The 27,742-nt window shown below is 57.8% G+C and overlaps 1 protein-coding gene across 1 annotated transcript; it reads right to left on the reverse strand.

The window, feature by feature from the left end:
* Window positions 1-8: 8 nt before the first annotated feature.
* Window positions 9-23,560, reverse strand: ARID3C (AT-rich interaction domain 3C). Its single transcript, XM_036403720.2, has 9 exons — window positions 23,522-23,560; window positions 22,553-22,882; window positions 10,962-11,034; window positions 7,138-7,321; window positions 6,689-6,933; window positions 6,126-6,395; window positions 5,853-5,942; window positions 4,916-5,054; window positions 9-207 (listed from the first exon to the last, which is right to left on the reverse strand). The coding sequence occupies exons 1-9, from the start codon at window positions 23,558-23,560 to the stop codon at window positions 9-11; spliced, it is 1,569 nt and encodes a 522-aa protein (XP_036259613.2).
* Between the last annotated feature and the right edge of the window lie 4,182 nt (window positions 23,561-27,742).

Genomic DNA, 27,742 nt, shown 5'->3' on the forward strand with positions numbered 1-27,742 from the left:
GCCGCGCCTCACTTCCGGCGCGCCCGGCGGTTGCCATGGCGGCGCGTTGCTAAGGACCGCGGTTGCCATGGAGACGGGAGGGGAGGCCGCGTCTGGCGGAGCGGGCCTCTCTCCGAGGACGCGGCGCGGTCGATGGCGATTTGCACTGCAGAGGGAGGCGTGCAGCCCTTCCGCCGCCTGGGAGGGCAGTCGATGGCCGCTTCATTCCTGCATGGTCCTCCAGGAAAGAGGCGCTGGGATGTATTAAAAGGAATTGATGTAGCGATCCGTGTGGATGCGGGCCCTTTGAAATCCGGGAGGCTGCCGCCAGCTTTCCCCCAGGCCTCTGTCTGCCCGCGTTCACCTTTCTCTTATCGACTGCCACAGGTGACACTCGCGAAGAAGAGAAGCACTAATGAATCGTGCAGCCAACCCCAGCCGCACCACTGCCTTCAGCTGGCACTCACAATTACATGGATTTCTGACAGGGATGAGACTAATTCATAGTAGCAGCATCTGCCACAGAAAAAGTCCAGAGGCTTTCCCAACCACAGAGCAAGAAGTATCCTAGGGAAGACTGGGCAGCAGGTCAAGCGAGGTGATCCTGCCCTCTACTCAGCCCTGGTAAGGGGGCACATTGGGAGTGTCCTGTCCCCTTCTGGGCTTCTCAGGACAGGGAAAACAAGGAGACACCAGAGAGGATCCAGCAGAGGCCACAAGGATGATTTGGGGTCTGGAGCATCTCTCTTCTGAGGAGAGTCTGTGGGAGCTGGGCCTGTTCAGTCTGGAGAAAAGACTGAGGGGATCTCATTAGTGCATATAAATATATCAAAGGCTGGTGTCAGAGGGGATGGTGCCAGGCTCTTTCCAGTGGTGCTCTGTGACAGGATGAGGAGCAATGGCCATAAGCTAAAACAGAAGGAAGGACTTCATTATCCTGAGGGTGTCAGGGCACTGGAATGGCTGCCTAGGGAGGTTGTAGAGTTTTCCTCTCTGGAGACATTCCAACACCACCTGGATGTGTTCCTGTGTCACCTGCTCCAGGTGACCCTGCCTTGGCAGGGGGGTGATCTCCAGGGGTCCCTTCCAGGCCTGATGATTCTGTGATTCCATGAATTTTCAAAGCACGTTCTGTCATTCTCTGTATCCCAGGCCTCAGCCCCATCATGTACAAATTTCTTCAGAATTGCCAGGATGAACATGGGCCTGGGTATTGCACTGCCATAGCCCAGGCACCAGGGAACACCACGTCAAGGTTCCAGGCCACTCTTTAGATAAAAATGATCTGCTTACAGCAGGTATTTGCTAACATCACTGATAATATGGGCTGCATGGCTTTGGGGAACCCTCCCATTGCCCTCTGCTGAAAGCTAAACCCACTGTGCCCTGAAAAATCGTTGTCCTTACAGGTACATTCCAACTGAGCATCGTACAGGTTGTAGGAGGGAGCTGTGGGGTGGCCCAGTGCCCCAGCAGCCCTCATGCCCCCCCAGATCCCCTGCAGGAGCTGTGCAGAGCACTCAGGCAGCAGGAGAAGGCTGAGGCTTCGTGTGCGCTGCCTTTTCTTCCCAGGAATCGATACCTGGGATCTTCAGAGGGCGAAGAGCTGAGCTTTGTTCCACAAAGGCGACAAATAGAAACGGCTTCATTAGCAGGAGTGCCCGGGGGCTGCAGCAGGGGCCGGGGGCTGCAGGGGGGCAGGGCTGGGCACACAGCCATGGCCTCTGCTTCTCTAAGCCATGGCCTGTGCTCAGAGGGAACCAGCCCTACCATGGACTGGGCCCAGCGTGATGGGCAATGCCCCAAACACACAAATGCCTGTACTAGAGGGTCCCAGACCACCCAGTACCCTGAGCTGAGGAACTCAGGCAGCACTGAGGTGGGCTTTGGGACTGTCCCCATCCACCCTTCAGAGTTCCATCCAGTTTGCAAGCCTTGGAAGGGTGTGATGGTGTTTGCAGGGGTCTTAGGATGAGGGAAGAGACAAGAATGATGACTCTATGTTTCAGAAGGCTTGATTTATTATTTTATGGTATATATTATATTAAAACTATCCTAAATGAATAGAAGAAAGGATTTCATCAGAAGGCCAGCTAAGAATAGAAAAAGAATGGAATGATAACAAAAGCTTATGTCTTGGACAGAGAGTCAGAGCCAGCTGACTGTGATTGGCCATTAATTAGAAATGACTACATGAGACCAATCACAGATGCACCTCTTGCGTTCCACAGCAGCTGATAATCATTTTTACATTTTGTTCTTGAGGCTTCTCAGCTTCTCAGGAGAAAGAAATCCTAAGGAGAGGATTTTTCAGAAAACATCATAGCTACAGAAGGGAGCTGCAGCTGCAGCACTGGTTGCCCACAGCCCAGCACATGGAGCCTGCTCCCTGCTCCTTGGGAATGAGAGCCGGCCTTTGGCCACATCCCCATCCCTGGAGCCTGCAGGGGCACACTGGTTCAACCACTTGCCCCCGGCCCAGTGCTGCAGCTGGATTCAATGTTCCATCGTCTGGGCTGGATTGTCCCCTCATCCTCCACCTTCTCTCTCCTGCTCAATTACAGTCCCTGCAGGACATGGGGAAGCAGGCATCAATCACGGCTGGTTACTCAGGTGACAGCAGCTGTGTCCCCGAGCTCCCCAGGGAGCACGGATGCACACATCACCCTCTGAGCCCGGTAATGAGTGGGGACGTGGGCCCGCATGTGCCCTTGCCGGCTCCCTGGGGCTGCACTGCTCGATGAGCCGCGGCCAGCATTTCACAGCAGTGCAAAGGGACACGAGACCCCAATTAAGGCTGCATCAATCCCACTCCAGCTCTGCTTGGTACACTCACAAACAACCCCCACACACATGCACACGCCCCTTGTTGTTCATGAACCTTTCTCCATCCCCTGTGGCCAGAAGACAGGGGTGGACCCGCCAGACCACCAGTCCTCTGCAGGGGTTCTGTGTCACCCCCATGCCCTCCCAGCGTGACACCCCCACCTTCCGCGTCACCCCCGTGTCCCGAGGCTGGGTCCGGGGCGAGCAGCGTTGCTGCAGCACCCTGGACAGCGACACCGCTCCCCCGGGTGGGCTCGGGGTCCGGGCTGGGGTGCCCCCTTGCCCTGGGAATGTCGGCGGGACTCTGGGTTGTGGGTGCTCCTGAGGGGCTGGGGCTGCTCCCGGAGGAATGGGGGCTGTCCTCGAAGGGCTGAGCTGGGGCTGTACCTGAGGAACTGCGGCTGTCCCCAGGAAGCTGTGTGTCCCCAGGGGTCCGAGTCTGGCCTCAGTGATGGGGGACTCAGACAGGAGTTTCTGTCCCCACGGGAGTCCCCTGTGCCTCTTCAAATGTACAGGTGGCTGCACACGTGTGGAAGCCCATGTGCGAGCCTGAGTGTGACGGTCTGAGTGTACATGCCACTGAGTTTGTACAAGGGAACACAAGCCACCACCCACATGTATTCACCTGTGTCCTCTGTGGGCACTGCTTAGGTGCCAGGCTGGTGCATTACTGCTGGCATCTCACCAGGTCCAACCTGACAGCCCCATGGATATGGTCTCAGCAGCTCCAGTGTCATGTTTCCTTCCCTGGCACAGGGCAGCCTAACAGGATCCCCACCCATGGGTGAGCTGCCACTGGAGGCTCATGGGGGCAAGCCCCACAGCCTGGCTGGCACACCAGGAGCTGGTGCCCTGTCTGATCCAGCTCATGTCTGTGAGCTCTGGTGGGCATAGGGCACCCGTTTGCAACTTGAGAGTTCCCAGAGGCTGAGCTGGAAGCAAGCATGAGGTGGGCTGTGAAACCTCAGGTACCACAGGTGTTACCCCAGCCTGTTGGGGTGTCCTGCACCTCCAAATTGGGCCCTGGAGCTCGGTGGGTGGCACCATGCCCTGCACATAATCCTCAGCACCGGTTTGGTTCAGGAGTTTGTTTCCTTTAATAGACAGACAGAGTCACGGCCACAGTGGGAGCGCAGGGAGCAGCCGGCGCCGCCGAGCCCCCGCGCTGAGGTAGAGGAGAGCACCACTCCACGCTCCCCTGCTTTGGCACCGTGGGGCACACACGAGGAGGAGGAGGCGCCTGCCCAGCCCCAACGAGGTAGTTCAGAGTGCCCTCTTCTCCCCCTGTCACCCATCTGGGGACCCTGGCACCCAGGCAGTCTCTTTGGTGGTGGGGGGGCTCTGCTGGGCAACCCTGCCCTCCCCGACATAAATCCCCAGCCCCAGCCACACCCCAATAAGCTTCACCCCCACCATTCCCACCAATATCCCCATTATTTGCCCCCCCCACAGTGATCCCCCTGAGCTGAGGACCTGGGGGGCTGAGATGCCACCACCCTGGGGGTGTCTCAGGGCAGGGACAGCAAGCCCAGGCAGCGCAGGAGGACTGGGTAGGGGCGTCTGCAGTGGGTAGGGGGTGCATTATGTGTATCGGGGCTGCAGCGTATAGGGGCTACAATTTATAGGGGCATATCGTGCCTGCAGTGTTTGCACGGAGGGTGTGTATGGAGAGGCAGCGTGGGCACCAAGGGTGTGTGCAGGGGATACAGTGTATGCATTGAGGCGTGTACAGGGGCAGCAGTGCGTGCAGCGAGGTGGGTTAGGGGCTGCAGGATGTAGGGGATGCAGCATGCAGGTCCCGGGGGTCCCCCAGGCATCAGGGCAGCAGGAGATGTATGGGAGGGTCACCTGGGGGTGGTGCCTTGGGAAGGAATATGGGTGGGTGTGTGGGTGTGTGTGTGTGCGTGTGTCAGAGGGCACGCGTGGGGATAAGGGACGAAAGGGCCTGCGTGGGTGTTCACAGCCTTGCATGGACACAGCTCAGTATTGCAGCAAGAGACACCTTTGGGTCCCCCATCCCACCCTGGTGGTCCAGCTGGGTCCCACAGCTCAGCCCCCCGGACTCTGGGCACTCCCAGCTGTTTTCAGGGTGGGGGCACATCTGCCTTACAGCGAGGTGCTAGTGGGAGTGTGGCTTTGAGAGGAGGCTGGGAGCAGGGGGTTTGGGGCTGGCACAGGGTTTGGACGGGTCTGGGTGCTTCCTCCACCAGGTGCCAGGGTGGCTGAGGGCCGGCGAGCGAACAGGACACCTGGGGGACAAGAACAAGCAGGTTAGGGCAGCCCAGGGTTGGAGAATCGACTCACCTGGCTCCAGGCACCCAGGCTGGGGAGAGTGGGATGAAGACTCATAGGGGCTTCAGCCCCCTGTCATCACTTGTGGCGTCTCCCCCAAACCAGTCATCCTTGCCTGTGTGGGACAACCTGTGGGATGGCCCAGGGCCCATTTGGCTGGCAGCCCCTCATGAGGCTTAGCCCTGACCTTTCCTGCTCATTAAATATTTAAGTTCTGAAGGCAAAGCCATTGATTTTAATTGTGGGGTGTCTCAGCAGGACAGGCATGGATCTGGGGAGCCTGGGATGGGGATCTGGGGTGCACACTGGCACCACAAAGGATCCTCTGCTCCACCAAAACACCCCAACATCTTTCCCTGCACCATGTTCTGCAATCAGCCAAGTCCCACACCCAGCCAGAGACCCTCTGGGCACAAAAGCTTTGGGCTGACCACAAATCCAAGCCCTGCCTTTGGGACCCTGGGGTGTGGAATGACCTTAGGTGCGGGGTCACTTCTCAGCCAGAGTCTGTCCATCTGTCCATCTATTCACCCCCCACTTTAGCCCTTCATCACTAGCACCTGCTTTGGGCCAATTTCCATCCTTGTCAACCCCCTCCTCCTCCTGCCCCCTCTCCCCAAGCCCTGCCACTTCATTACGATGGATTTTATAGTAAAGACATCAGATTGAAGGAAGGACTTGCTGGCCAGGCAGTGGCTATAAGTTATTGGATTTCCCGGCCGCAATTACACGGGCCAAGCGGCCCTTCTATTTACCTGTGTAGACAACTCCATTTATTTCTATTGACATGTTGATACTGCTAATGCTGTTGGTGGACAGGTTCAATGCGGTCTCCTGTCTGTCATCTGGGGAAAGGAAATACCAATATGAGAGTTAAGCAAAACAGAAACAAGAACCTGTCCGAGACAGATAAGCCGGGACGCAGTCCCTATGGGCATCCACACTCCTCTCCAGTGGATGCTGCTGCTGCTGCCACCTTGGGTGCCAGAGAAAGGGATGGCCAAGGCTGGGGTGCTGCATCTCTTTACCTCGGTTGGAGATCTTGATGTTCATGGGGAACTGGGAGGCCATGGCCAGGAGGTTGTGCTGAAGTGCATGTTGCACCAGCCGCTGCTGCTCCTCTGCTGTCAGGGCCACCCTCTTCTCTGGGGGCTCCCCTGTCTCCAGCTTCTCCCGCAGCTGCTCCAGCACCACTGCCTGTGAGGCAGCTGCTGCTTGGGCTGCTGTGAGATGGTGGCTGGCCAGTCCCACCGGGATAGCGATGCGCCCCGGCACTGATGCTGCCAGCATTCCATCCTCTGCAATGACCAAGAGAGCTCAGTGGGTCCCTTATCACCACCCCACCTCACCATCCCCACCGGTGCCAACTCCACCCCACCAGCAATGGGGCAGAGCAGGCCACCCCTCCCAACATCTGAGCTTGCTCCTTCTCCAAAGCCAGGGAAAATACACTGGTTTCACTCTCTGAAAGGGACTAAAAGAACAACATTGTTCCTATTTTCCCTCAGCAAAAAAAGGTTAAGAGCAGACAGGGAAACATCCCTGCTGCTGCAGCAGTGTCCATCTCTGGGAAGATGGGATCCTCACCCACCTTTCTTAACACTGTGCACTTGGCTGAGCTGGCCACAGCTGTGAGTGGAGATGCTAAGAGCTGGCAGAGGCATTTTGGGGGTGCCCAGCAGAGTTGGGGTGCTGGCTGGCGAGTAGTTGAAGAGTGCTGTGCCAAAAGTCTGCCTGCGCCCCTCTCGACGGTTGCTGTCGATGGCAGCTTGGAGCTCTCCGGGAGAGCTGAGCGCCCGCTTCTCACATTCGTAGGGATACAGGTACTTCATGTATCTGCATGGGGAGAGAGCCAGGGGGAGATCCACAGCTGTGCACCTCCCAGCCAGCCCTGTGCTGAGCAAAGAGCCCTTGGGAAGGAGCAGAGCCCTCCAACCACCTTTGTGGTACTCCATGTCCGACCCCATCCAGGGCTCTGGGACATCTGAGCAGGTGTCCCAGGAGCAATGTTCCCCACCTGCCATGCCGCCAGGCACTCACTGTGTGCGGAGGGTGAAGGCAGCACTGGTGATGGAGGTAGGTAGGTTGAGACCCTTGGTGATCTCCCGCCAGATCTTCTTGTTGATGACTTCGACCAGGCCACCCTTGTCTGTCACCAGCTGGTACAGTGTGTACAGGTCCAGCACTTGCTTGGCCATGATGGGGATGCGGTTCACTGGTGTTCCTTCCAGAGGCACACAGGGGACACAAGAGGCTGTGGGGGGCTGCCCACAAGGCCCTTTGCACCTGGGATCACAGCCCCCACCCTCTCCCCACTGCCACTGCAGGTATCCACAATGGGAAGCACATCTCTCCATGCCCAGGTGAGCACCCATGGGCACCTGGGGTGCAGGTAGGACTCCAGGGTGCCTGGGAGAGTGGCACCCCAGCATGCTGGCACAGGGTCACCTTTGATGGAGCTGTCAGTGCAGCTGGGTATGCTCTCTGGGATATGGATCCTCAGTGGGATGGGCAAAGTACCCCCTCCAGATACCCTTAGATAAATAAGGTTGTCTCCCTACAATTCTCAGAGCTATCTGTACAGCACCAATCTATGAAATCTCTCAGAGCATCCTAGAATGATTCACTCTGTAATGCTCTTTCAGAGCTCCATAAAGAGAGACTCCATCTACACTTTAAAAAGAGACCCATCCTGTAACCTTTCTGTAGAGGGATGACCCTCACAACCCTTCTGGGAGGACTCACCCTACTATTTCTCTAAGGAGAGGTTTTCTCTTCCAGCTCCAGACTCTTTCAAAGAGTTCCTGAAAAAACTCTTAACCCTACAGATTGCCCCAGAAGTTTCCTCTGCTTAAAGGACTTTTGTGCCCTGCTTCAAAAAACCTGACCCCAAATCCTCTTCAACTGCTCTCAGCAGAGACCCTGACCCCTGGTGCACCACCATCACCCTCCTTTACAAGGCAATGGGGCAAGGGAACGTGGGTTCACCAGGGTTCTGTGAGCCCAGTATAGATCAGCATGGTCTCCACAGCCACCAAGTCTGGCTAAAATCCCCTCCCCACTTTCTCAGCACCCCCAAAAAACCTCACAGCCTTGCTGTGCTCCATGCCTCCTTCGGATGATGGTCTGGGCATTTGCTGGAAGCTGGGCAGAGGATGGTCTGGATATTTGCTGGAAGCTGGGCAGAGGAGGGACAAGCATCACATCCCGTTCCACCCTGTCCCATCCTGTGCCATTCCACCCCCTATTTATTCCTCCTGCGAGGTGGCGGGGCACAGGCAGTATTGGAAAGCCATCCATTTGGCCGAGGGAGGCTGTCAGGACTGCGCTTTGCCCCTCAAACGAAGCCGTCATTCACCGCCATCCTCCAGCATCCCTAATTTATGGCCCTGATATTGGCTTGGCTTCTTCACATAAGCCTGAAAAATGAGCTCTTTTTATTCTTTTACTGAGTTCATTTAACTTTTTTTTTTTGTGTGTGTCTGTGTTGTTCACCAGGTCGGGAAGGGGGAGAGGAGTTTATCCTCTTGGGAGAAAGGCAGAGATATTGACTTGACATCTGCTGTCAGCAGCTCACCAGCTCTGCTCGGGGCTGCTGGCACAAGACCCATCACCTCGGGGGGCCAGTTTGAGGGCTCTTCCTCACCCCCAAAGAGTGAGTTTTCAGGGTCTCAGCCCCTAGCCAATGGCCTATAGATTTCTCTTCTCCCATCTCCAGCCTTGGCAGCTTACGAACATGCCTCACCATTAATCTCAGGGCTGTGTGGGGCGTGCGGCCAATGCCTGTCCCACTGACAAAGGCACCTGTCTGCATCCCCACAGAGTGATGGCCCTAGCCACAGCCAGGGCGAAGGGCACAAAAGCCTAGGGAGGTGTTGCAGCAATTGTGGGGCTGCAATTAGCACCTTGACTGATTAATAGCCCCGTATTATCAGCAGGGCACTCAGCTTGGTGGTAAAGTGGGGGGCGGCCTGCAGACCCCAGTAAGCAAATGCAGAAATAGCCCGCTTCTGTCCCTGATTACTGCCTTTGAGATGCCATAGAAACTGGGGCATGGCCATGAACTGCCCCACTGCCTGTGTCTGATGGCCTCCATGAGCCACCAGGGCCAGCTGTGCCCTTGTGCCATGGGGTGGCCTCAGAAGGTCTGCCCCCCAACCCATTCTTCAGCCCTACAAATCTCCCACTCTGCTGACAAATGTCAGTGCTGATATTGTCCTGACAGACAGCTGGCGGGATGCAGTCTCTTTCAGCAGGGCTCACTCTGTGAACATCAATCCCTCCTGGAGACCTTGCGGACACAGCCTGGGTGTCACAGTCCCCTGCCCATGCACCTCTGGGTGCCCCAGCTGCACCTGCACCTGCAGTGGTTCTCAGGTGCTGCTTCTTACCCAGCTCTTGATGACCCCTGGGATGCTGTCCTTGCCCCTCAGTCCTTCTGTCCCCTTTCTCTTGGGTATCCCAGTCCAAAATCCCTGTCTCTTCCAAAAGGTTCATGGACACCAATCCCTGCACACCTGCACCTGTGCACCCACGCCCTGCCTCCCCTCCGAGTGGATGGCACCCACTCAGAGGGGAGGCAGGACAGAAGGGATGGAGGGCACAGGAGCGGGACATCCAGATGCAGAGGGATGTGGAGCAGCACTGTCAGGGAAGCATTAGGCTCCCTCCCTCATCCCCACAGCAGCAGGCACTTACTTAATTAGCCCCGGCCCCAATAGCGAGGGAGTTAATTAGCTCTGGAGAGAGAGATAATGAAGCTGCAGAACAGCCCATGAATCTTGTAGCTGATGGATGCTGGAGGGCCGAGGTAGTGCTGATGCTCCCACTCACTCCCCACAGCTGTGCACCAGGGCCAGGGGGCACCCATGGGGCAGTACCCAGCCCACCCACAGCCTACAGCTGGCCCCAGCATAGGCTGGGGGGCTGTAGTCCTCCGGCCGTGCCAGCCACTCACCACACACCCATGACTGCAACAAGTATGTGGTGTCCCAGCCCAACCCAGAAGTCAATCTCTGCAGCCCCACAGCCAGGTGGGGACCCTCACCACCCTTCCAATGGTCAGGGCATGCAGGCGACTGCCCCCTCTGCCCTCTCTCGCCCCATGCACAGCCAGTCCCAAAGCTCCTGCACCCCCCTCAGCCTTTCCCCGTTAATTAGCTCGGCATTAACCTCTGCCTGGGGTTTACTGGCTATCGAGCGGCTTGTTCATTAATCCACACACCAGCAAAAGGCTCTAATTAATACGGCCGGCCACACGCCCGCGCTCGGCAACTTTTAATTGTCGCAGGCCCGGCCGGGGAGGGCGAAGGTTAAAGCATTTATCGAGTCCCCGGGAGCCGGCTCGGCTCCCCATGCCGATAGCAAAGATTTCCGATGAGGATGGGTTGGCTGGCGAGCCCTTAACCCCTGGGTGCCCGGTGCTGCCCGGAGTGCCGGCCCCACTCCCGCAAATCACAGGCATCACTGAGAGGTGCTGATGGTGGGCATCCTCACCAGGCGCTGCTAACAGGGAGCCCTAAAGGGCACTGCCAAGGGCATTCCCACCGGGCATCCCTAAAACGTCCTGAAAACTGCTAATGGGCTTCATTAAGGGGTGTTGCTAATGCTTGTCACCAAGGGGGTATGTCCCCCACCAGGTGTTTCCAGCGGGCATCCCTGCTGGGCATCGATAATGGGATATCTGGGACAGCTGCCCCAGCTTGGGGTTCAGGGGGAGGCCCAGGGGGAGCACCACAACACCTGCCTGAGGGATTTGCAGAGACCTGGAGCAGCTCAGAGCCAGAGAGCAACACACCATGAGCCCCCCACCAGCAGCCGAGGCAGGGGTGGCAGTGGCACCCACCCCAGCCACCCACCTTTACCTCTCTTCTGCATGAAGCCAAAGAGGTCATCCAAGAATTCCTTGCGTTTCGGGTCCTCATCCAGTTCATAGAGCTGGAGGCAGGAGAGAGAGAGGGGTCAGTGCTTCCAGCACATGCAGGTGAGAATGGGGAGGTGAGCAGTGCCTGGGGCTGAGCACTGCCTGTGCCAGAACCTGGCATCACCCCTGGCCCCACCTGCCTGCCCTGCCAGCAACAAGAGGCTCTCTGTGCACCCCTAACAGAATCCCCTGACACATCCTCTCCCTGGGTGTGGGCTCTCCCTGTGCCTCGGGTCTGGCATGGGCTCCCCACAGACCAATGACTATTCTGAATCTTTGCTGCAGAGATGCTGGGCCTGTGCCTCAGTTTGTCCTGTCCCTCACCCTCTTACATGCAAGAATCACAGCCCAGAGGCATCAGCAAACCCCAAGCCCCAGAGAGGAGCCCGGAATTAGGATGCTCAGCTCTGCTCTGGCACTGCCAAGTGTTGGTGTTCCCCAAGTCCCAGCATGGGATCAGCATCCTCATCAGCCCTCATTCTCCACAGGGGCACAGGCCCACCTGAACAGTGGGGGATGATCCCATCCTGGGGAAGGAAAAGTTGGCTCGACCATACCACTGGGTACCATCAAGGGAGGTGCAAGTGCCGGGGCTGCCATGTGCCCAGGATTGCACAGACACAAACATGTGGCTGTGAGGACACTTATGGTGGATGGTCTGGACACACGGACACAGCCTGAGCTGAGGGACAGCACTGGGAAGGTGAGTGGAGCCCCTACATCAGGGACACCAAGTGCTGGCTCCCTGTGAAAGTCCGGGCTCGCCTGATTCCAGCACAGCGCCTGAGTGACCATGACAAATTGGAGCCTGCCAGATCGATGGCCCAGCAGTAAAAGTCAGAGCACATGAAGGAAAAATTAGCACCAATCGAAGACACTATAGACACCAATTCCTCCCAGCAAGCCCGGCAAGAATTTAAAGCCATTGAAAAGAAACAAAACTCAGCAGTCCAGAATGGATTTCCAAAACGTATACAAAGAAATGCAAGCTGGAAAACAAAGTCAGGCACAAAATAGAGTCGTTTAAAAAACAATTGTGCTGGGAAAGGCCGTTAAAAAACAATAGAAAGGGAGCACACCCCCGCTCCACACAGAACATCATTCACCAGACAGATAAAGGGAGCTGCGCTTAAGGGTCGTCAGGCTGCAGGCACACGGGGATGTGGGGATGGGGGTGGATGCCACGGGGACACATGAATTCAGAGATACAGGAATGTATGGATGTGGGTCTGCAGGGATTCAGGGGACACGGGGATGGGGTGATGCAGGGATGGAATCAGAACACATGAATACAGGGACATGAAAATGTAGGGATGTGGGGTGTAGAGACTTTGAGGACATGGAGATGTAGGATGTAGGGATAGGGGAATCTGGGGACCTACAGGAATGTGAGGATGCTTCTACAGACCCCATGGTTCCCACCACTGAATAGACACACCTAACTCAGTCCCTTGTCTAACTCAGGCGCCAGCTGCCTGTCCCTTGTCAGAGACAGAGTGGTGCTAACTGACTGTCCCTAACTTGTCTAGGGGTACAACTCCCAGACTCTCACCCTGCTCACAGGTGCTGACTGCCTGGCTCCATGGAGCTCCTTCTGCACTGCTTCCCCACTCTCTGGACCCCACTTACCTACCCCCTCCTTGCAGCTGGGTGCTCTTGGAGTGCCCTGACCCCAGTACTGTGTCCCTCTTCACCGCAGTCTTCCCTTCCTCACTCCCTATTGCCTGCTCTTTTCCAGGAGGTCCCTGAACCATTGATTGCACTAACTAGGTCAGGCTCTGAGCAGAGCTCCAGGAGGCTGCTTTGATTTCTGCCCCAGGAAGGCTGTGTCAGCCAAGCTTTGCCAGCATTTTTCTGCCTGTCCCTGCCTCTGGAAGGCCTCCACACCAAGCGCTTTGACGTCCCCTGACATCTGGCTTGTCAAGGCAGGGGCAAACCCCCAGAATTGGCAACTACCACTCATCCCACTGCAAGGTGAAGCCATGGCCTTCCTGAGGGTCGCCTAGTGGATGGGCTTCAGCACCCACACATCTCTTCCCTGGGTGCCACTCATGTTTTTCCTCCCATGGATGCAGGCGGGATCCCCCCTAGAGCGGGCTGCTACTGACTCCAGCCCCCAAAACAGGTGTGACCACCAAGGGCCAGGTTCTATTTTTCCACTGTTTATTAACCTCTAACCTTTTATCTGTGGGACACTGAGATGCAGAAACACATTACATCAAACGGGGAGCAAAGGTCAGCTTTTAAGTGGAGATGAGAGCAGAGCTGAGTAACTGGGGACAAGCTGGCATGGCCCCTGGGTACGCCTGGGATGCACGGGGTGTTCCATGGGGTCTGGGGATGCCCAGGCTGGAGAAGAGGTCTCCTGGGTCACACATAGTTGCTGTGCAGGGACACATGCCTCACCTGGGTGTGCATAACCCCACATGGGCTGCCACAATCCCACATGAGGGTGCACAAGCCCATGTGAGCATAGACAACCCTACACAACAACACCTGAGCTTGCACAACCCCACAGGTGTGCACAGCCTTGTGTGGGTCCACACAACCCCACAGGAGTGTGCACAGCCCCTTGTGGGCATTGCACAGCTCCACATAAGCAAAAGCACAACCCTTTACAGGGACACAGATCCCCTAGTGCCACACAGAAGGTAGAATGGGTATGTACAATCCTGCACAACCTTGCATTGGTGTGCACAGCCCTTCAGGGACACACAGAACATCACAAGAGCGTGCAAAAGCCTGTGGTGCACATGCACACACAACCCACAGGGACAAAAATCCCTACACAGGCACACACAGCCACGTCTGGAAGTGCACAGCCTCCCACGGGCAGGTGCAGCAGTCTGGTGTGTGCCCAGACTTCCATGGGCACGCTCCAGACTGCAGGAGCATCCACAACCCCATACACACATCATGGGCACGCAATCCAAATGTGCACGCATAGCCCAGATGGAACATGCACGTTGCTGTACATGCACCCACAACCCAAGACCGGAACACACAACACCAGACAGGCATGCACAACCCCATGTATACATGCACAATTCTGGACAGGCACTCACAACCCCGGAGGGGAATGTACAACCCCAGAACGGAACACACGACTCTAGACAGGCACGCACAACCCTGACAGCACACACAAATCCCAGCTGGGCATGCACAGCCCCAAATGGGCAAACAGAGCCCCATACATGCATGCACAACCCCAAACAGACACACACAACCCCATGTATGCACACACAACCCTGTACGTGCATCCACAACCCCAGATGGGCACACGGAGCCCCAAACAGGAACACAGAAGCCCAGAAGGGGATTTACAGTCCCACACATGCCTGCACAACCCCAGACAGGCACTCCACATGGATGGGCACCCCTGACCCTGCAAGGCACAGGCTGCCCCAGAGCATCCCCCTGCCACACACCTTGGAGCAGTGGTCTGAGCCTTGCCTAGGGGCAGTTGTGCAACACAAGCAGCGGCTCCTGCTTGTGGTGACCTATGAGCAAGGACCCTTTTAATCGTGTTTGTATTGATATAATTAGTAACTCATTTAACGCCATCGATGTAACTATATTCCTCTATAAACGGAAGTATTAAACTGTCAGGCCCTGGGATCAATATCCCGCCGGTGTGCAGCACAGCCCTGCTCTGCCAGCCTCGGGGACCCATCCATGCTTGGCCACCCCACTGGCCTTGGGACCCCACCCGCACCCCAGCTCCACCTGGCCCTGCTGGCCTGGGCGCTGGTGCAGGACTAGCTCAGTGTGTCCTCATCCCACACCCCACGTTGGGTGTAGCGCTGGGACCTGCTCCCTCCTGTCATCCCATTGCCATGGCGACATCTATATTCCTTAAGGGATGGGGATAACGGGGCTTGTCAGGCAGGTTAAAGGTCAGTGGGTCGAACATGGTTTATTAACAGGACGTGAATAGGCCTTGTGCTTCCTCCTCCTCCTCCTCCCCACGATTAAGTAACATTGTTAACACCACTCATTCACCTAGGACATGACTTTCCTGGAGCCAGGAGGGCTTCTAGAGATGAAGCTTGGGTCCCTGAGACCCCTTAGCCTAGCTGACACACTAGACAAGAGGATCAGGATCCACCATCACATCAGGATGTGATGAGGTGCTAAGCCACCTGCCAAGCACTTCAGCTTGCCCTGGTGAGTCCCCCCCACCCTGGGCCCTGCTGGCAAGAGAAATTATCTCAGTGAGACCTCCACAGTCCCCGCCCAGCTGCCACCTCCTGCTGGCAGCAAGGGCTCAGATCAGCAGCCAGGATTTAATCCACTTAATATGAGCTGTATCGATCCTAGACCCTGCTCAGCTCCCCCCCACCATGCAAACCCCCCAACCCTGAGCTGCTTAATATCCACCACATTGATTAGCCACACTGCTAATTTTTCCATCTGGCCACTGTTCACGCAGCACACCCAGGTAATGCTCACCTCCCTGCACCCCCCAGCCACACACCACGGGTGGCTGACTGCTGATGCACTGTTTTGGAGTCACTGCACCTCTCCAGAGCTCGACTGCTGCCTCTGAGATCCTTCCCGAGGAGGATGGTTGGTGCAGAACTAAGCACCCAGACACTGGTGTGTCCTCCCCTGTGCCCTGCTGGCATGCCTCAGTTTACCCTGCAGATAATCACAGGCCATTCCCAGTCAAGGCACAGCCCTGAGCACACCGGGGTTCAGGGATCCCAACAGTATCCACAGTTGGAGTCTTCCCTGCCATAGGGCACACACAACAAACTAAGGGTTTGCAGCTCCCTCCCCCCATCCCCATAGCCAGAGCTGGGGGGCAATTCACTCCCCGCCAGGCACAAACCACCCCCTGACCTTGCAAGCCACCACTCGCCTCTTCCACCGGTTGTTAATAAGTTAATGGTTACGGGACGGCTGTGCCGGGACGGCCGGCTGCATTCGAAGGCAGCGCTGGCTCGTGGGGGCACGCTGCTCCCCTGACGCCACAGCCCCGAGGGGTGCGGGGTGCTCACTCATCCCAACATCCCACCAACCTCAGCAGCCACCCCACTAGCGTGGCCGGACACCTCTGTGTGGAGACCTCTCCCAGCGCTGTGGCTCCCCTCAAAGCCTGTCATCACGCTTAATATTTAACGGCGCTTTATAGAGCAGGCAGGTTTAATCAGCGCTGATAATGCGGCGGATCCGGCAGGTCATTAGAACCCCCCTTCCTGCCGCTGCAGCCGCTCCCGGGAGGGCTGCCTGCCTGCTGCAAACATTAACCCAGCCCCGTGCAAGCTCGGCTGGCAAGCACTGGCCTTGGGACAGAGCCCCCCACCCACAGCCTGGCCCTGGCGTGATCTGGGGCACTCTGTGTAAGCCTTCTGCTTAACACACCCTGCAGGAGGGGAAACTGAGGCAGGGGGTGCTGGCATGGCTCCCCCACAGGCTGGAGCCAGAGGAAGCACACGGTTGTGGGGAGCCACCATGGGCACCATTCAAGGCCCCTTGTCCCATCCAGGGCTGCCCCTTGCCCCATCCGCTCCCGGCTCCCGGCTGTCCCCCACGGTCAGCCCCTTGTTACTCGTTCATGGCTGAGCAGGCAGGGAGTCAATGAGCGGATTTGTTCGGGTTAACCTCCCTGACCCATTGGCGCTTGCTCCGCCACTGCCTCCCCCTCCATCCTTGCTTTCCTCTCCATGTCTGCCTCCCCCTCCATTCTTGTCCCCCTCCCCGCCCCTGATCCCTCCATGGGTGACTGAAGTCGTGAGACACCCTACAATCCCTTCAATCCCTTACTAGATGACTGGAGCCATGGCACCCTGTCCATGACCAGCACCACCCCAGCTGTCCCCAGGGGACACACACAGGCACCCCCATAGTACTTGTATGGATGAGCACATAGGGCATGCTCTAGCACCAGGTCTGTGCACGCACACAGCTGCTGTGGGGCTGTCTGAGTATGGGGTGCACCCACAAGGGGCTGTGTGCATGCCTGCGATGTGCATGGGCTGTTCAATCCCCCTCCCCACCATGCACCTCTGGGCCCAGCCCCTTCCTGCAACTTCTTTGACAGGACAATGCAGAAGGAAAGGCTGGTGCCCACCCCAAACCACACCCTGTGAAAGCAACACCAGCCCCCACCTCAGCTATGTAAGAGCTGTGTGCCTGAGCAGAAAGAGCATCTGGGCCTGGTTCTCCCTCATGCCCTCCCACAGACATGGGATGTAAGCTCTGGAGCATGATGGAGCTCTGTAGGCATGATGGAGAACACAGCCTCACCAACAGAGGCAACTTCAGTGGATGCCCAGGGGACAGGCTTCCAGAGCCCCCACATAGAGTCTGCTCAGCCTCTGCACATTCATGCACACTGCAGCTTGCTCTGCAGATGCACACGCGTGTGCATGCTCTCCTTGTGCACCCTCACCCTGGACAAACAGCCCCAGCAAGCACACTCACACAGCCCCTGTATGTGCTCCCCCTCTGCACAGACCCTGTCCATGCTTATGCATCCCTACACACTCTTCACACACACAATCCTTGTGCACATCCATCCATCCATCCATCCATCCATCCATCCATCCATCCATCCATCCATCCATCCATCCATCCATCCCATCCATCCCCTTGAGGCCAGACTCCACCACCTGAGATCCAACCTCCCCACTGCAGACCTGCCCAGCCGGCTGGCAGCACAGGAGATTTACCTCCACTATTAACCCAATTAGTGGATTATTGGAGGCCCAAGTTGATGAGGGCGTGCATCCTCCCCAAAGACTCAACTGGCATCTGCTTTCAGGGAGGCAGCTGGGGAGGGAGCTGGAAGTAGCCTCAGTGTGAGCTCCTGATGGTGCTCCTCTCCCCTCTACAGTGAGGGTATTCTCACATCCTCAGCTAGTTTTTACACCTCCTCCTTGGAGCCCCATTCCCAAACCCTTTGGACCTCCCCCTGGAAGATAGTGTTGTGACAGCTTCTGAGGCTCTGAGCATCCCACAGGCTCCAGTGGGGCCAGGAGGTGCCCTGGGGGGCAGCAATGGGAGCAGGGCCTGGCACCGCCACCACTGCTCAGCACTGTGGGCTGGGCAAGAGGTGGCCTTGGAGGGGGCTTAGCCCTCAAACCCTGCCTCAAGGGTCCATGCAATTCCAAGATTGTGACACTGGTACGGGCATGCAGATGCCTAAACACACTGGGACACCCCATGTGTGCCTGTACATGGTGTACATGGGTGTGTTCAGACTCGTGTGGGCACACACACACACACACACACACACACACACACACCCACCCACCCACCCACAGCCATATGGATCCATGCACACCTGCATGCTCATATGGATCCATAAACACATTCCAGCACTTCCATGGGTTCACACAAGCTCTGCATGCTCCTGTGCATCCACACAGACACACTGGGCCTCCCAAGGATTGCTACACACAGGGGCACGCAGGTGGGTCCACATACACACACATACCTCCACACTTACATGTGGACTTATACAGCTGCATACATTCAGTTTGGTCTGTGGGCACACAAACCCCCAGAACACCTCTGTTTGCCCTTCCAGCCACACCCCAGCAGCACCCTTGTCCTGTCCTATGCCCTCCACTGCTGCTGGGTTGCCAGAGCTGTTGGAGTTCCAGGGATTGGCACACTGACTCTTGCTGCTGATGCCACCTCCTCGCTGCAGGTGATCCCAGATTAGGGGCACAGCTCTGCTCACAGGTTTGCTGGAGAAAAGCCTCCAGGCAGACATGGATGGGGCAATGTGTCCACTTTTCCCTCCCTGATTCTGCAGTGTAACCAGAGACCCTCTAATTTAGCCCCGGGAGCCCTTGGTCCTGCCCTTAGGTTGAAGATGCACTGACGGTGAGGAGGGGACTGTGGCATGGAGACCACTACCCTCTCCTCAGTGTCCCCCTCTTCAGCCACCTCCATTCCCTGAACATTCCTGACTCTATTTCCTCCATCCCCAGGGACAACACCACGGGAGAAAGCAATAGGGACAGAGATAGGAGGGAGCACACCACTCATTTTGGGATGACCCTCTGTGTCACAAGGAGGTCCTTGCCTACAGGGGCACACACACCTCCATGCTCTGAGATGTGAGTGCGCACATCACAGCTGGCAAGCCTTCCCTAAATGCATGTTAAGGACAGGTGGGTGGGTGCAAGAGGCAACTCCTGGTATTAGGGACAGGCAAGGCAGGAGGAACAGCCACTCCAGGGTTAGGCTGAGGATAATGGCAAACAGCTGCTGGCAAAACCAGCCACCCCCAAATTAACTACTGAGGCTACCAGACACTCCGGAGTTCCTAAAGGGCTGGCTGGGGCTCACCCCCTGCAGCTGCTCCTGGGAAGGGAAGAAGGAGCTTCAGAGGATCCTGATCCCCAAACTCACAGATGGGTGTGAACATGCCAGAGGGGCCCTGGCAGGGAGGGCATCCTCCTGCCAGCAAACACTCTGCTAACAGAGAGCTGGATGCAAAGCCCAGATGTTTGAGTCCCTCCCACCCCAGGGAATGGAGAAGAAAGCCCTGGGTTCTGGTGCTGTTCTTCTATCACTGGAGGAAACCAGCACACCCATCCCTGTCTATATGCATGGTTTCCCTAGGGGGAAAGCTGAATTCATGGAGCTGAACTTGGCACCTGAAATACCAGGCTCTCCAAGTGCCCTCCAAGTCAAACATAATGCAGCACCACAGAATCAAAACCTGGAGGCATCCCAGCCTTTGGGGAAGCTGGGGTTCGTGGCTAATGCATAATCACACCCCACTTGGTACCCCCCACCTCAGGGCTGGGTCTGCCTGACAGCCCTGGGTGTGGAGACCTCCCAGACCTTTGCCCAGGTCTCTACCTATGTTGTCCTTATCAATGTACATAAACCGGCGCCGGGGGCTGATGCAAGAGGCAGGGGTGAGGGGGTCTCTCAGCCTCCTAACACTGCAGCAGCCCTCCCAGTCAGAGCAAAGGTCTCACCAGCCCTCCCTCCCCAAACCAGCACCTCAGGAAGCTCATAAAACTACAGCATACATGTGAGATATTTCCCCAAAAAGCTCCTCTGTGCAAAGCAGCATTTGCCTGTTAACCCGGTGGCTTTTGCCATAACCACCTCGTCCTCTGCTCCCATTTTTAGCACCACTGTGCAGTGTGGAAGCCCTTCCCTGGCTGGTCCTGCACCAACCTCCCACCCCATCCCCATCAAGGCATCCTCCCCACTGCAGAGAGATGGAGGAAGTCTCTCTCTGCCCACCTTCTGCCAAACAGCCTGGATTTGGTGGTCTCTGTTCACTTAGCTGTGCCCCCATCCAGGAGGATGAGAGCAGGGACAAGCCCTGAATCCCACCCTGGGTGACAGAATGATGGTTTGGGCAGTTTCAAGCAGAGAGTCCTGGTGGGAAACACAGTTCTGGCCACTACAAGGGTCTCTCTCCACCTGCAGGACCCTCACAACCACACTGCCACTACCCCAGAGCTTTCCAGCAGACAGACACACGCTGTCCCCTCACCTCCCCCACAGCATCACAGCCCAACCCCTGGGAAACCTCCAAAAGCTGAAGCACAGCCACCCTCCCTACTGAGTCCCTGCAGAGAGTGGAGAACCTGTTCCCCAGGCTGGGTGAGGCACAGCCCTGCAGCCTGGGGAAGACCCAGCAGGGACATGTCCCTCCCCAGCAGGGGTATGTCCCCTCCTGCATGATCCCAGGGGAGGGACAGGAGTGACAGCCACCCTGCAGACCCCAAAGCAAGCTGGCACCGCAGCCTGCTCGTAACTGCAGAAGGACATCCCGTTGTTCCCTGGGCTGGCTGGGACATGCCACAAGGTGGGAAACACAGGTGTGGGTCTCTGGATGAGGGGTCCATCACTTTTCCAATCAGGGTTGAAAAAACCCAAAGAGAGTAAACAAGGAACGAGCCAGGTCTCACCCTGGGAAGCTGTGGCAGGATTTATCCCGCACCCCAACCTCTCCTGTCATCCCTCTCCCACTGTTCACAACATTCCTGCCCTGCACAAGGAGCGCGGGCAGCCCCAGACAGGGGCAGGGCGGGAGGCTGAAGGACGAGAAATGCCGGGGATGCTTTCCTAGCCTCCCTGGGAGGGAGGAGCTGCTTCCCACCTCCCGGCTGACCCCGGGAACCGGACAGTCAGCCTTTTTCTGTGCAGCGGGGTGTAATGTAACACTTCCCGGACGAGCTGTTTGGCCTGTGCAGCTCACCCACCCCGGCCCTCCCCGGGCGGCTTCAAGGCAGCGCCAGGCTCTGGCAGCATCCCCGGGCACAGCCGGGGGGAATGTGCTGCCCGTGCCCTGTCTGCACCTCTGCCTGCTGCCTTGTAGGCAGGGGATGAGCCCCGGTCCCCCAAAATAACAAGATGTTGAGCAATTTGAAACAGAAAAGGCAGCAGCACGCCCCCACAGCAGCCAAAAGTTGGGTCCCTGCTACTGTTCCCTTGCTCTCCTGCCAGAACCGGATGAGACCAAAGTGCCCTCGTCCTCCTGTCCCTGAGCAGCACCGTCCTAAAAAGCCACACAACAGCTGTATGACAGCATTTCTGTCTGTTCTATCCCCTCACCACATCTTCCCTGTCACCCACTGTGCCTCTCTCTCCCCCACAAGGAAGCTGAGCGCACGGGGAGCACAAACCTGCCCTGGCGCTGTGCAGGCTGTGCCCACACCCTTGCATGCAGAGGCACCCTGCATGCTGTGTGCAAACCAGAGCTTGCACAACACGGCTCAGATGAGATCCACACGCATTAAATACAGGGGGACTTTTCTTCCATCCTTTACTAAAGCTCCTGAAGCCCTTTCCCCATGTCCTCAGCTGCAGAAGGGTCTCCCCTACACCCACCAGGAATGAGGGGACAGGGTGTATGTGCTACTTCCTCCATCTGTAATACACCCTGGCCCTTGCAGAGACACAAGAACTCAGTTCCATGGCTCGCCAGCTCCTTGGGGTGACCACACACCAGAGCCCTTGCCCTTTTTCATCTCTGCAAAACCCTGTGGACCGGGGTCAGCCTGTTTTACTCATTATAGAAGGCAGCAGGATGGAGCACAAAACAGGGTGGGCACAGGGAGATGCCTGGACACTGGACACCCTATCAGGATGCAGGGCCTGGGGACAGGCACAGGGGACACCGAGGTGGGGTCATGAAGCAGGGCTGAAAGGGGGTTTAGTAGCAGTGAGATGGGGAGCACATAGGATGATGACAATGCCTATAGGGTGGGACAGGGCTTAGGGATAGGAGAAGTGAGGAGCATTCAGGGGGTACCCATTTAGGAAAGGATGAGGTTTGGGGGCAGTCGGTGAATACTGGTGGGGTTTCATTTAGAGCGGGATTGCAATAATGTCTGGCGGTTAATGGGAATATGGGGGATGTCCACTCAGGGTGGGTCTGGGCTGGGGCGTGGTGTTGCTCATTTAGGGTGGGATACAGACAAGGTTTGGGAGCGGTGGGGGGCATAAGGGTTGTCCACTCAGGGAAAGCTGAACCCGAGTTTGGGGGGACACCGGGGATGCCTGCCGGGAGCAGCCGGTGCCGGGGCAGCGATGCCTCCTTACCTGCTTGAACTGCTCCTCGTAGGTCCATTCGTGGTGCGGTGGTGGCGGTGGGTCGCGGGGCTCCCCTTCTTCCTCCTCTTCCTCCTCCTCCTCCTCGTCCTCCTCCTCCTCCCCCGCAGCGGCGAGCGGCGGGCGCGGGCCGGAGGCCGGGCGGCGGCGGGGAGCGGCGGGCGGCGGCCCGGGGCCGGGGCCGGGCTCCACCGGGGGCCGTCGGGGAGCGCCGTCGGGGCCGCGGGCCAGGCGGGCCGCCTGCTGCCGCTGCAGGCTCTCCATCACCGCCGCCAAGCGCAGCCCCCCCGCCGGCCCCGGCCCCCGCGGCGGGGCGGCCGGCTGCGGGCACAGGGCACGGCCTCAGCGCTGCCTCCGGAGCCGGAGGAGGAGGAGGGAAGGGAGGAAGCATCCCCCACCCCACCCGCTCTCCCCGCCACTCCCGGGGGCCTTGCCCAAAAGTTGCCCGCGGAGCCGTCGCCGCGCCGGGCGCGGCTCCCGCCGCCGGAGGGGCTTCGTCCCCCGCCGCGACCCCCGGCACCCTGCCCCGCGGGGGACCCGGCCCTCCGGTGCCACATCCCCGCTCCTCCGGGCGACGCCGTGCCTGCTCCTGCCGGACACGGGTCCGACCCCAGGAGTCTCCTTCCTCCATCCCACCCGTGTCGTGCTGGGACTCCCGCCCCAGTTCCACTGCGAACCGCGTCCTACCGAGGACCCCTTTCCTCCTCGGTCCCAACGGAGACATCCGCCCCGACGGGGAACCCTCTCCTGCAGAACCCCCACCGCCCCGTCCCCGCCGGGGACCCTGTCCCGATCCCGCCGGAAGGTCTCGCCGGGCGCCCTGTCCTCTCGGGACGCTCCTCCCGCACCCACCGGGAACGCCGACCCCGATCCCGCTCCCTGTCCAACGCGGTGTCCCTGCCCCGCTCCCGCCATGCACCCCCGCGTCGCCGGACCCCCTCCGGCCGCTCCGTCCCTCACCAGGGCGGGTTTGGCCGCCAGGCTGGGGTTTTCCACCATGCCGCCGGCTCCGAGCGCCGCCCGGGGCTCGCCCCGCCGTCCCGGGGGGCACGGCCGGCTGCTCCGCCCGGTCCCGGCCCCGGCCCGGCGCTCACATGGCGCCGCGCCCGCCGATATTTCTTTTATTCCGCAGCAGATGAGGGTGGGTGGGATTTTTCCCTCTTTTCTTTCTTTCTCTCTTTCTTCTTTTTTTTTTTTTTTTTTTTTTTTTTTTTTTTTTTTTTTTTTTTTTTTTTTTGCAACAAGTGGCAGTCAGACAGCAACACCCCTCCCCGCTCCCATTTGCTAGCGCACGTCTAGGGAGTCACCCGGGGAGGGCTGGGCTTACGGCAGCCCCGCGGGATCGCCCCGCACCGGCCCGCCGAGAGCCGGCCCGCGGCCGCGGGAGGCAGCGGGACCCGGGCCGGGGGCGCGGCGGGCTGGGAGACCCCCAGTTTGTGTCCATGTGCTGGACGAGGGGAGTGCGTGGGGGTGTGTGCAGGCTGTGCACACACAGACTTGTGAGGAGAAGGGAGTGTGAAGGAGGGAGGGTGTGTGAGGGGTCTGTGCACACGTGTGTAGGAGGGTGCTGCATCCATCGCGCACCTTTTAGAGCGTCTGTCTGTGTGTGTGGATAGCTGTGTGTGCTGGGAGAAGGTGAGTGTGTGTGTGTGCTCATTGCCTGCGTGCAGTGGGATGGATGAGCCTCCCCCACACGTGTGTAAGCAGGGTGTCGAGCACCCCTGTGCCTCTGCACAGTGGGAGAAGTGAGTACATTAAACGTGTGGGAGCCCCCACACATCAACGGGAGTGTGCCCGGGGTTTAAGGGGTGTGTACACCCTGGTGGTGTGTGTGGAAGATGTGTGTCCATCACCTGGAGCAGTGACCATGCACACCCATGTGAGAAGCAGCGTGCCCTGTCAGAAGGGCTGAGTGCCTGTAGTGTGCACACACATGTGTGTTCGCTCTTATAGGACAATAATAAAAGCCCTCTATGTGTCTGTGGGGAACTTGGGGGTATGTGTTTCATGTGTTCACCTGTTGGTGTGTGCAATCTCTGTTGGGAGGGGCAGGAGGGGCAGGAGTGCACACATGTGCCTTTTTGGGGGAGGTGGGTGTGTGTGCTCATGCTACCAATCCATGTGCAGGCACAAAGGGGTGTCTGGGGCAAGCTCCAAACGCTGAATCCTGAGCTCCATCCTCAAGGGCTGGGGTATCACAGCAGTGTGATCCATGACCCCCCGGCCTGGGACTTCGAAGGGATCTTTGTGGCAGGTGCTGTGGGTGCCTGGCCCCTGGCTGGAGGGGTCAGATTTTAATGTGGCCTGGATGCCCAAAGAGGCTTCCTGGCACGGGTAGAACAAGGCCATATGTCTCTGTCACTGGAGTGGCTCAATGCTCCTGGCTTGCCCTGTGTCCCTGCTTGCAGTGGGGTGAACTGTGGCACCAGGGTATCATCAAGTGTGTCTGCAGATGCCAGACAAGGATGTAAGACGAGGTGAGAGCACGGCACCTCTCTGCCTTGGCTGCTGCCCACTGGCAGCATCCCCTGACTGTTTCCTCCACCTGCCTGTCTGCCAGATTTTCCTGACTCCTTTATGGAGGAAGCTTTGCCAGGGGGCAAAGGAAGCACCCGCTCTTCCTTGGGCTTTTTTTGGCCAGGGCAGCTTAGGATTTACATGGATGCCTGGGGAGCAGCATTGCCCCACAACACTGGGACACAAGGGACAGTGGCTTTGATTCCATCCCACAGCCAGAGCAGTTTGCCACTGAGACTTCCCACTGCTGCACTGGATTTTGGTGGCATGGGATGACAGGAGGCTGGGTGGCAAGGGCTGGTGGCTCTGTCCCCTCCATGGCCATCTGTTTGCTCCAGGGGCCAGGGGCAGCCAGCATGAGCCAAATCCTCCCTTTTCCTTGAAGCATCTTGAGGAAAAACAGCCAGTGGCCATGCTGATGGCAGGAGCTGACTTCGCTCTCAGGCTCCATGACCCAGCTCTGTCCTTTTCACCACTTCCCTCTGTGGGGAAAAGCTGCTGCTTCTGTGCTCTCCAGTTTCCCTATGAACATCTCCTGAGAAGCTACCCCATGTCCTGCCATGGCTCTGATGATTCTCAGGGCTCCTTCAGCTCCTGGCACCTCAGTGCATGTGACACAGTGCGCCATGCTCACCAGGGAGGCTGTCCTGGAAAAATCAGACCATTCCCTGGGAGCACAGGGCAGCTCCCGACCCTGCAGGGCCCCCAGGCACTGTTTATCTTTGCACAGGAGATAAATTAGCTGTCGGCCATCCTATTTCAGGGCTGGACAGCTGTAGCTTGCACTGGCCCATCCCATCCCGCTGCGGCAGAGGCAGGGACCTCCTGGTTCTTGCCAGCCCCTCTGAGTGCTAGTCAGTGTGGCACTCTTGTTGACTTGCCATGGGAAGATGAGACCTGGCCCTATTTCAGATGGATCCACAGGGCCAGATGACCCTCAGGACTCATTGCACAGGACCCCATGGTTCCAGCTTCCCCTCCCAGTGCTGCTGCCTTGCACCCCACTGTGCTGCACCCTCTGCTCTGGGCTGTGCCTTATCCCCTGCACACTGAAAGCTGGGCTGGGTGGGGTGAGACAGACATGGTGACTTCTCCATGGCCCAACAGGAACCCAAGTGTTTGGGGAAGCTCCCCCTCTGCAAGGCAGAGGAGTTGGGATGCTTGGGTCAGTTTAGCACCCAGGCCAGCTAGTGGCAGCACAAGGTCTCCAGAGGGTGCAGCGTGTCCCATTGCTTTGGGCATGGCCACCAAGAGAGCTGTCCTACTCAGCTCCTCTCTAGAACCTCCACAGTGATAGCAGCTCTGGGGTTCTGCATGTGTGTCATGAAGTATGTCAGGCTCTCCTTGGGGCAAGCAAGCAGGACCGTGTTCTCTTTGCCCCACTGCTCAGCATTTCGCACCCATGGGGTCTGGTGATGCTTCCAGCTGGAGAGAAATTCCCCAGATGGCTATTGACAGCTGCAGCTGAGGCGGCACAGATGGATAGTGGGGGTATAGATGGGGACAGCAGAGCAGAGTGAGAGATACTTGGAGCAGAGAGATACCGCAGGAAGAATCAAGAGATAGATCCTGAGGGCTGATCAATACCCACTGCATGTGGAGGGACAGCAAGATAAAGCAAGTTGCAGGGGGAAGGTGTTAGGAGGGCAGTGATCTGCATTTGTCCTGGTGGCAGCTCTGGGGAGATGCCCCTCATGGTTGCTTCAGCTGGGACAGGGGTAGAGTCAGACCTGGGGTGCAGGTGCTGACTCTCCTTGCCCATCTCCAGCCACTCAATAAGGGTTTGGTGCCCTTTGAGGTGTCCTGGGGTCCCATGTGGCCTCTGGACACCAGAGGGTGTGTATTTCCTGTGTGTCCTGGTCACATCTGTCTCTCCAAGGACTACCTGCTGCCTTTGGGCGTTTTGAAGGATGCTGTGTCCCTGGGCAGCTAAGGGGGAAAGGGGCAAGCCCTGGCCCTGTGCTGCAGCTGGGTGATTGAAGATGAGTTTCCAACCTGTTCCTCAATTTCTCCGTGAGAACCAAATGCTGCAGGCAGCTGGGTCAGGCCAGCATGGATTTGGAGGAGGCACGGGAAGAAGAAGCAGAGGTACCAGCTGCCTGCAGAACTCGATGTGTCCAGAACTCATCTCTTCTCTGCTGGTCATTGGAGACACTTACCTGATTAAGAGGTTGCAACTACGAAAGGGATGCTTTCTGTGACCCTTTAATGAATGCCTGGCACTCAGTGCTTCGTGCTGGGGTGGGGACAACTCCTGGCAGAGCAGCCAGGGTGCCTGGGTCTAAGCCCAGCTCCACCCTGCTGGCATTTGCCTGAGCTACCCCATGCTACGTGGTTTCTCTGCTTGTCATGGTTTCTTTCTTCATGCTGGCTGAGCTGGGAATGCTGAGGAAGGAACCCCCAGAGCAGCCTTTTGCATGGACAGGGCTGCTGGCCCTGCAGCCAGGCTGGGGGGGATCCCCCGCCCGGTGTGGAGTTATTGACACAGGCGCTACAGAAAACACTGCTGAGATTGTTCACACTAATGTTATTTAGCAGCAATATTTCCGTAATAAAAGAAATCAATGGGCAAGAGAAAAGACCTGTCCAGAGCTTTGATTTTCTTATTTTAATGGCATACTTATTTACTCCCACCAGCGTGCCCATCGGATTTTCATTACGCGG

The sequence above is a fragment of the Molothrus ater genome, chromosome Z (assembly GCF_012460135.2).
Source record: "Molothrus ater isolate BHLD 08-10-18 breed brown headed cowbird chromosome Z, BPBGC_Mater_1.1, whole genome shotgun sequence".
NCBI classification, from domain to species: domain Eukaryota; kingdom Metazoa; phylum Chordata; class Aves; order Passeriformes; family Icteridae; genus Molothrus; species Molothrus ater.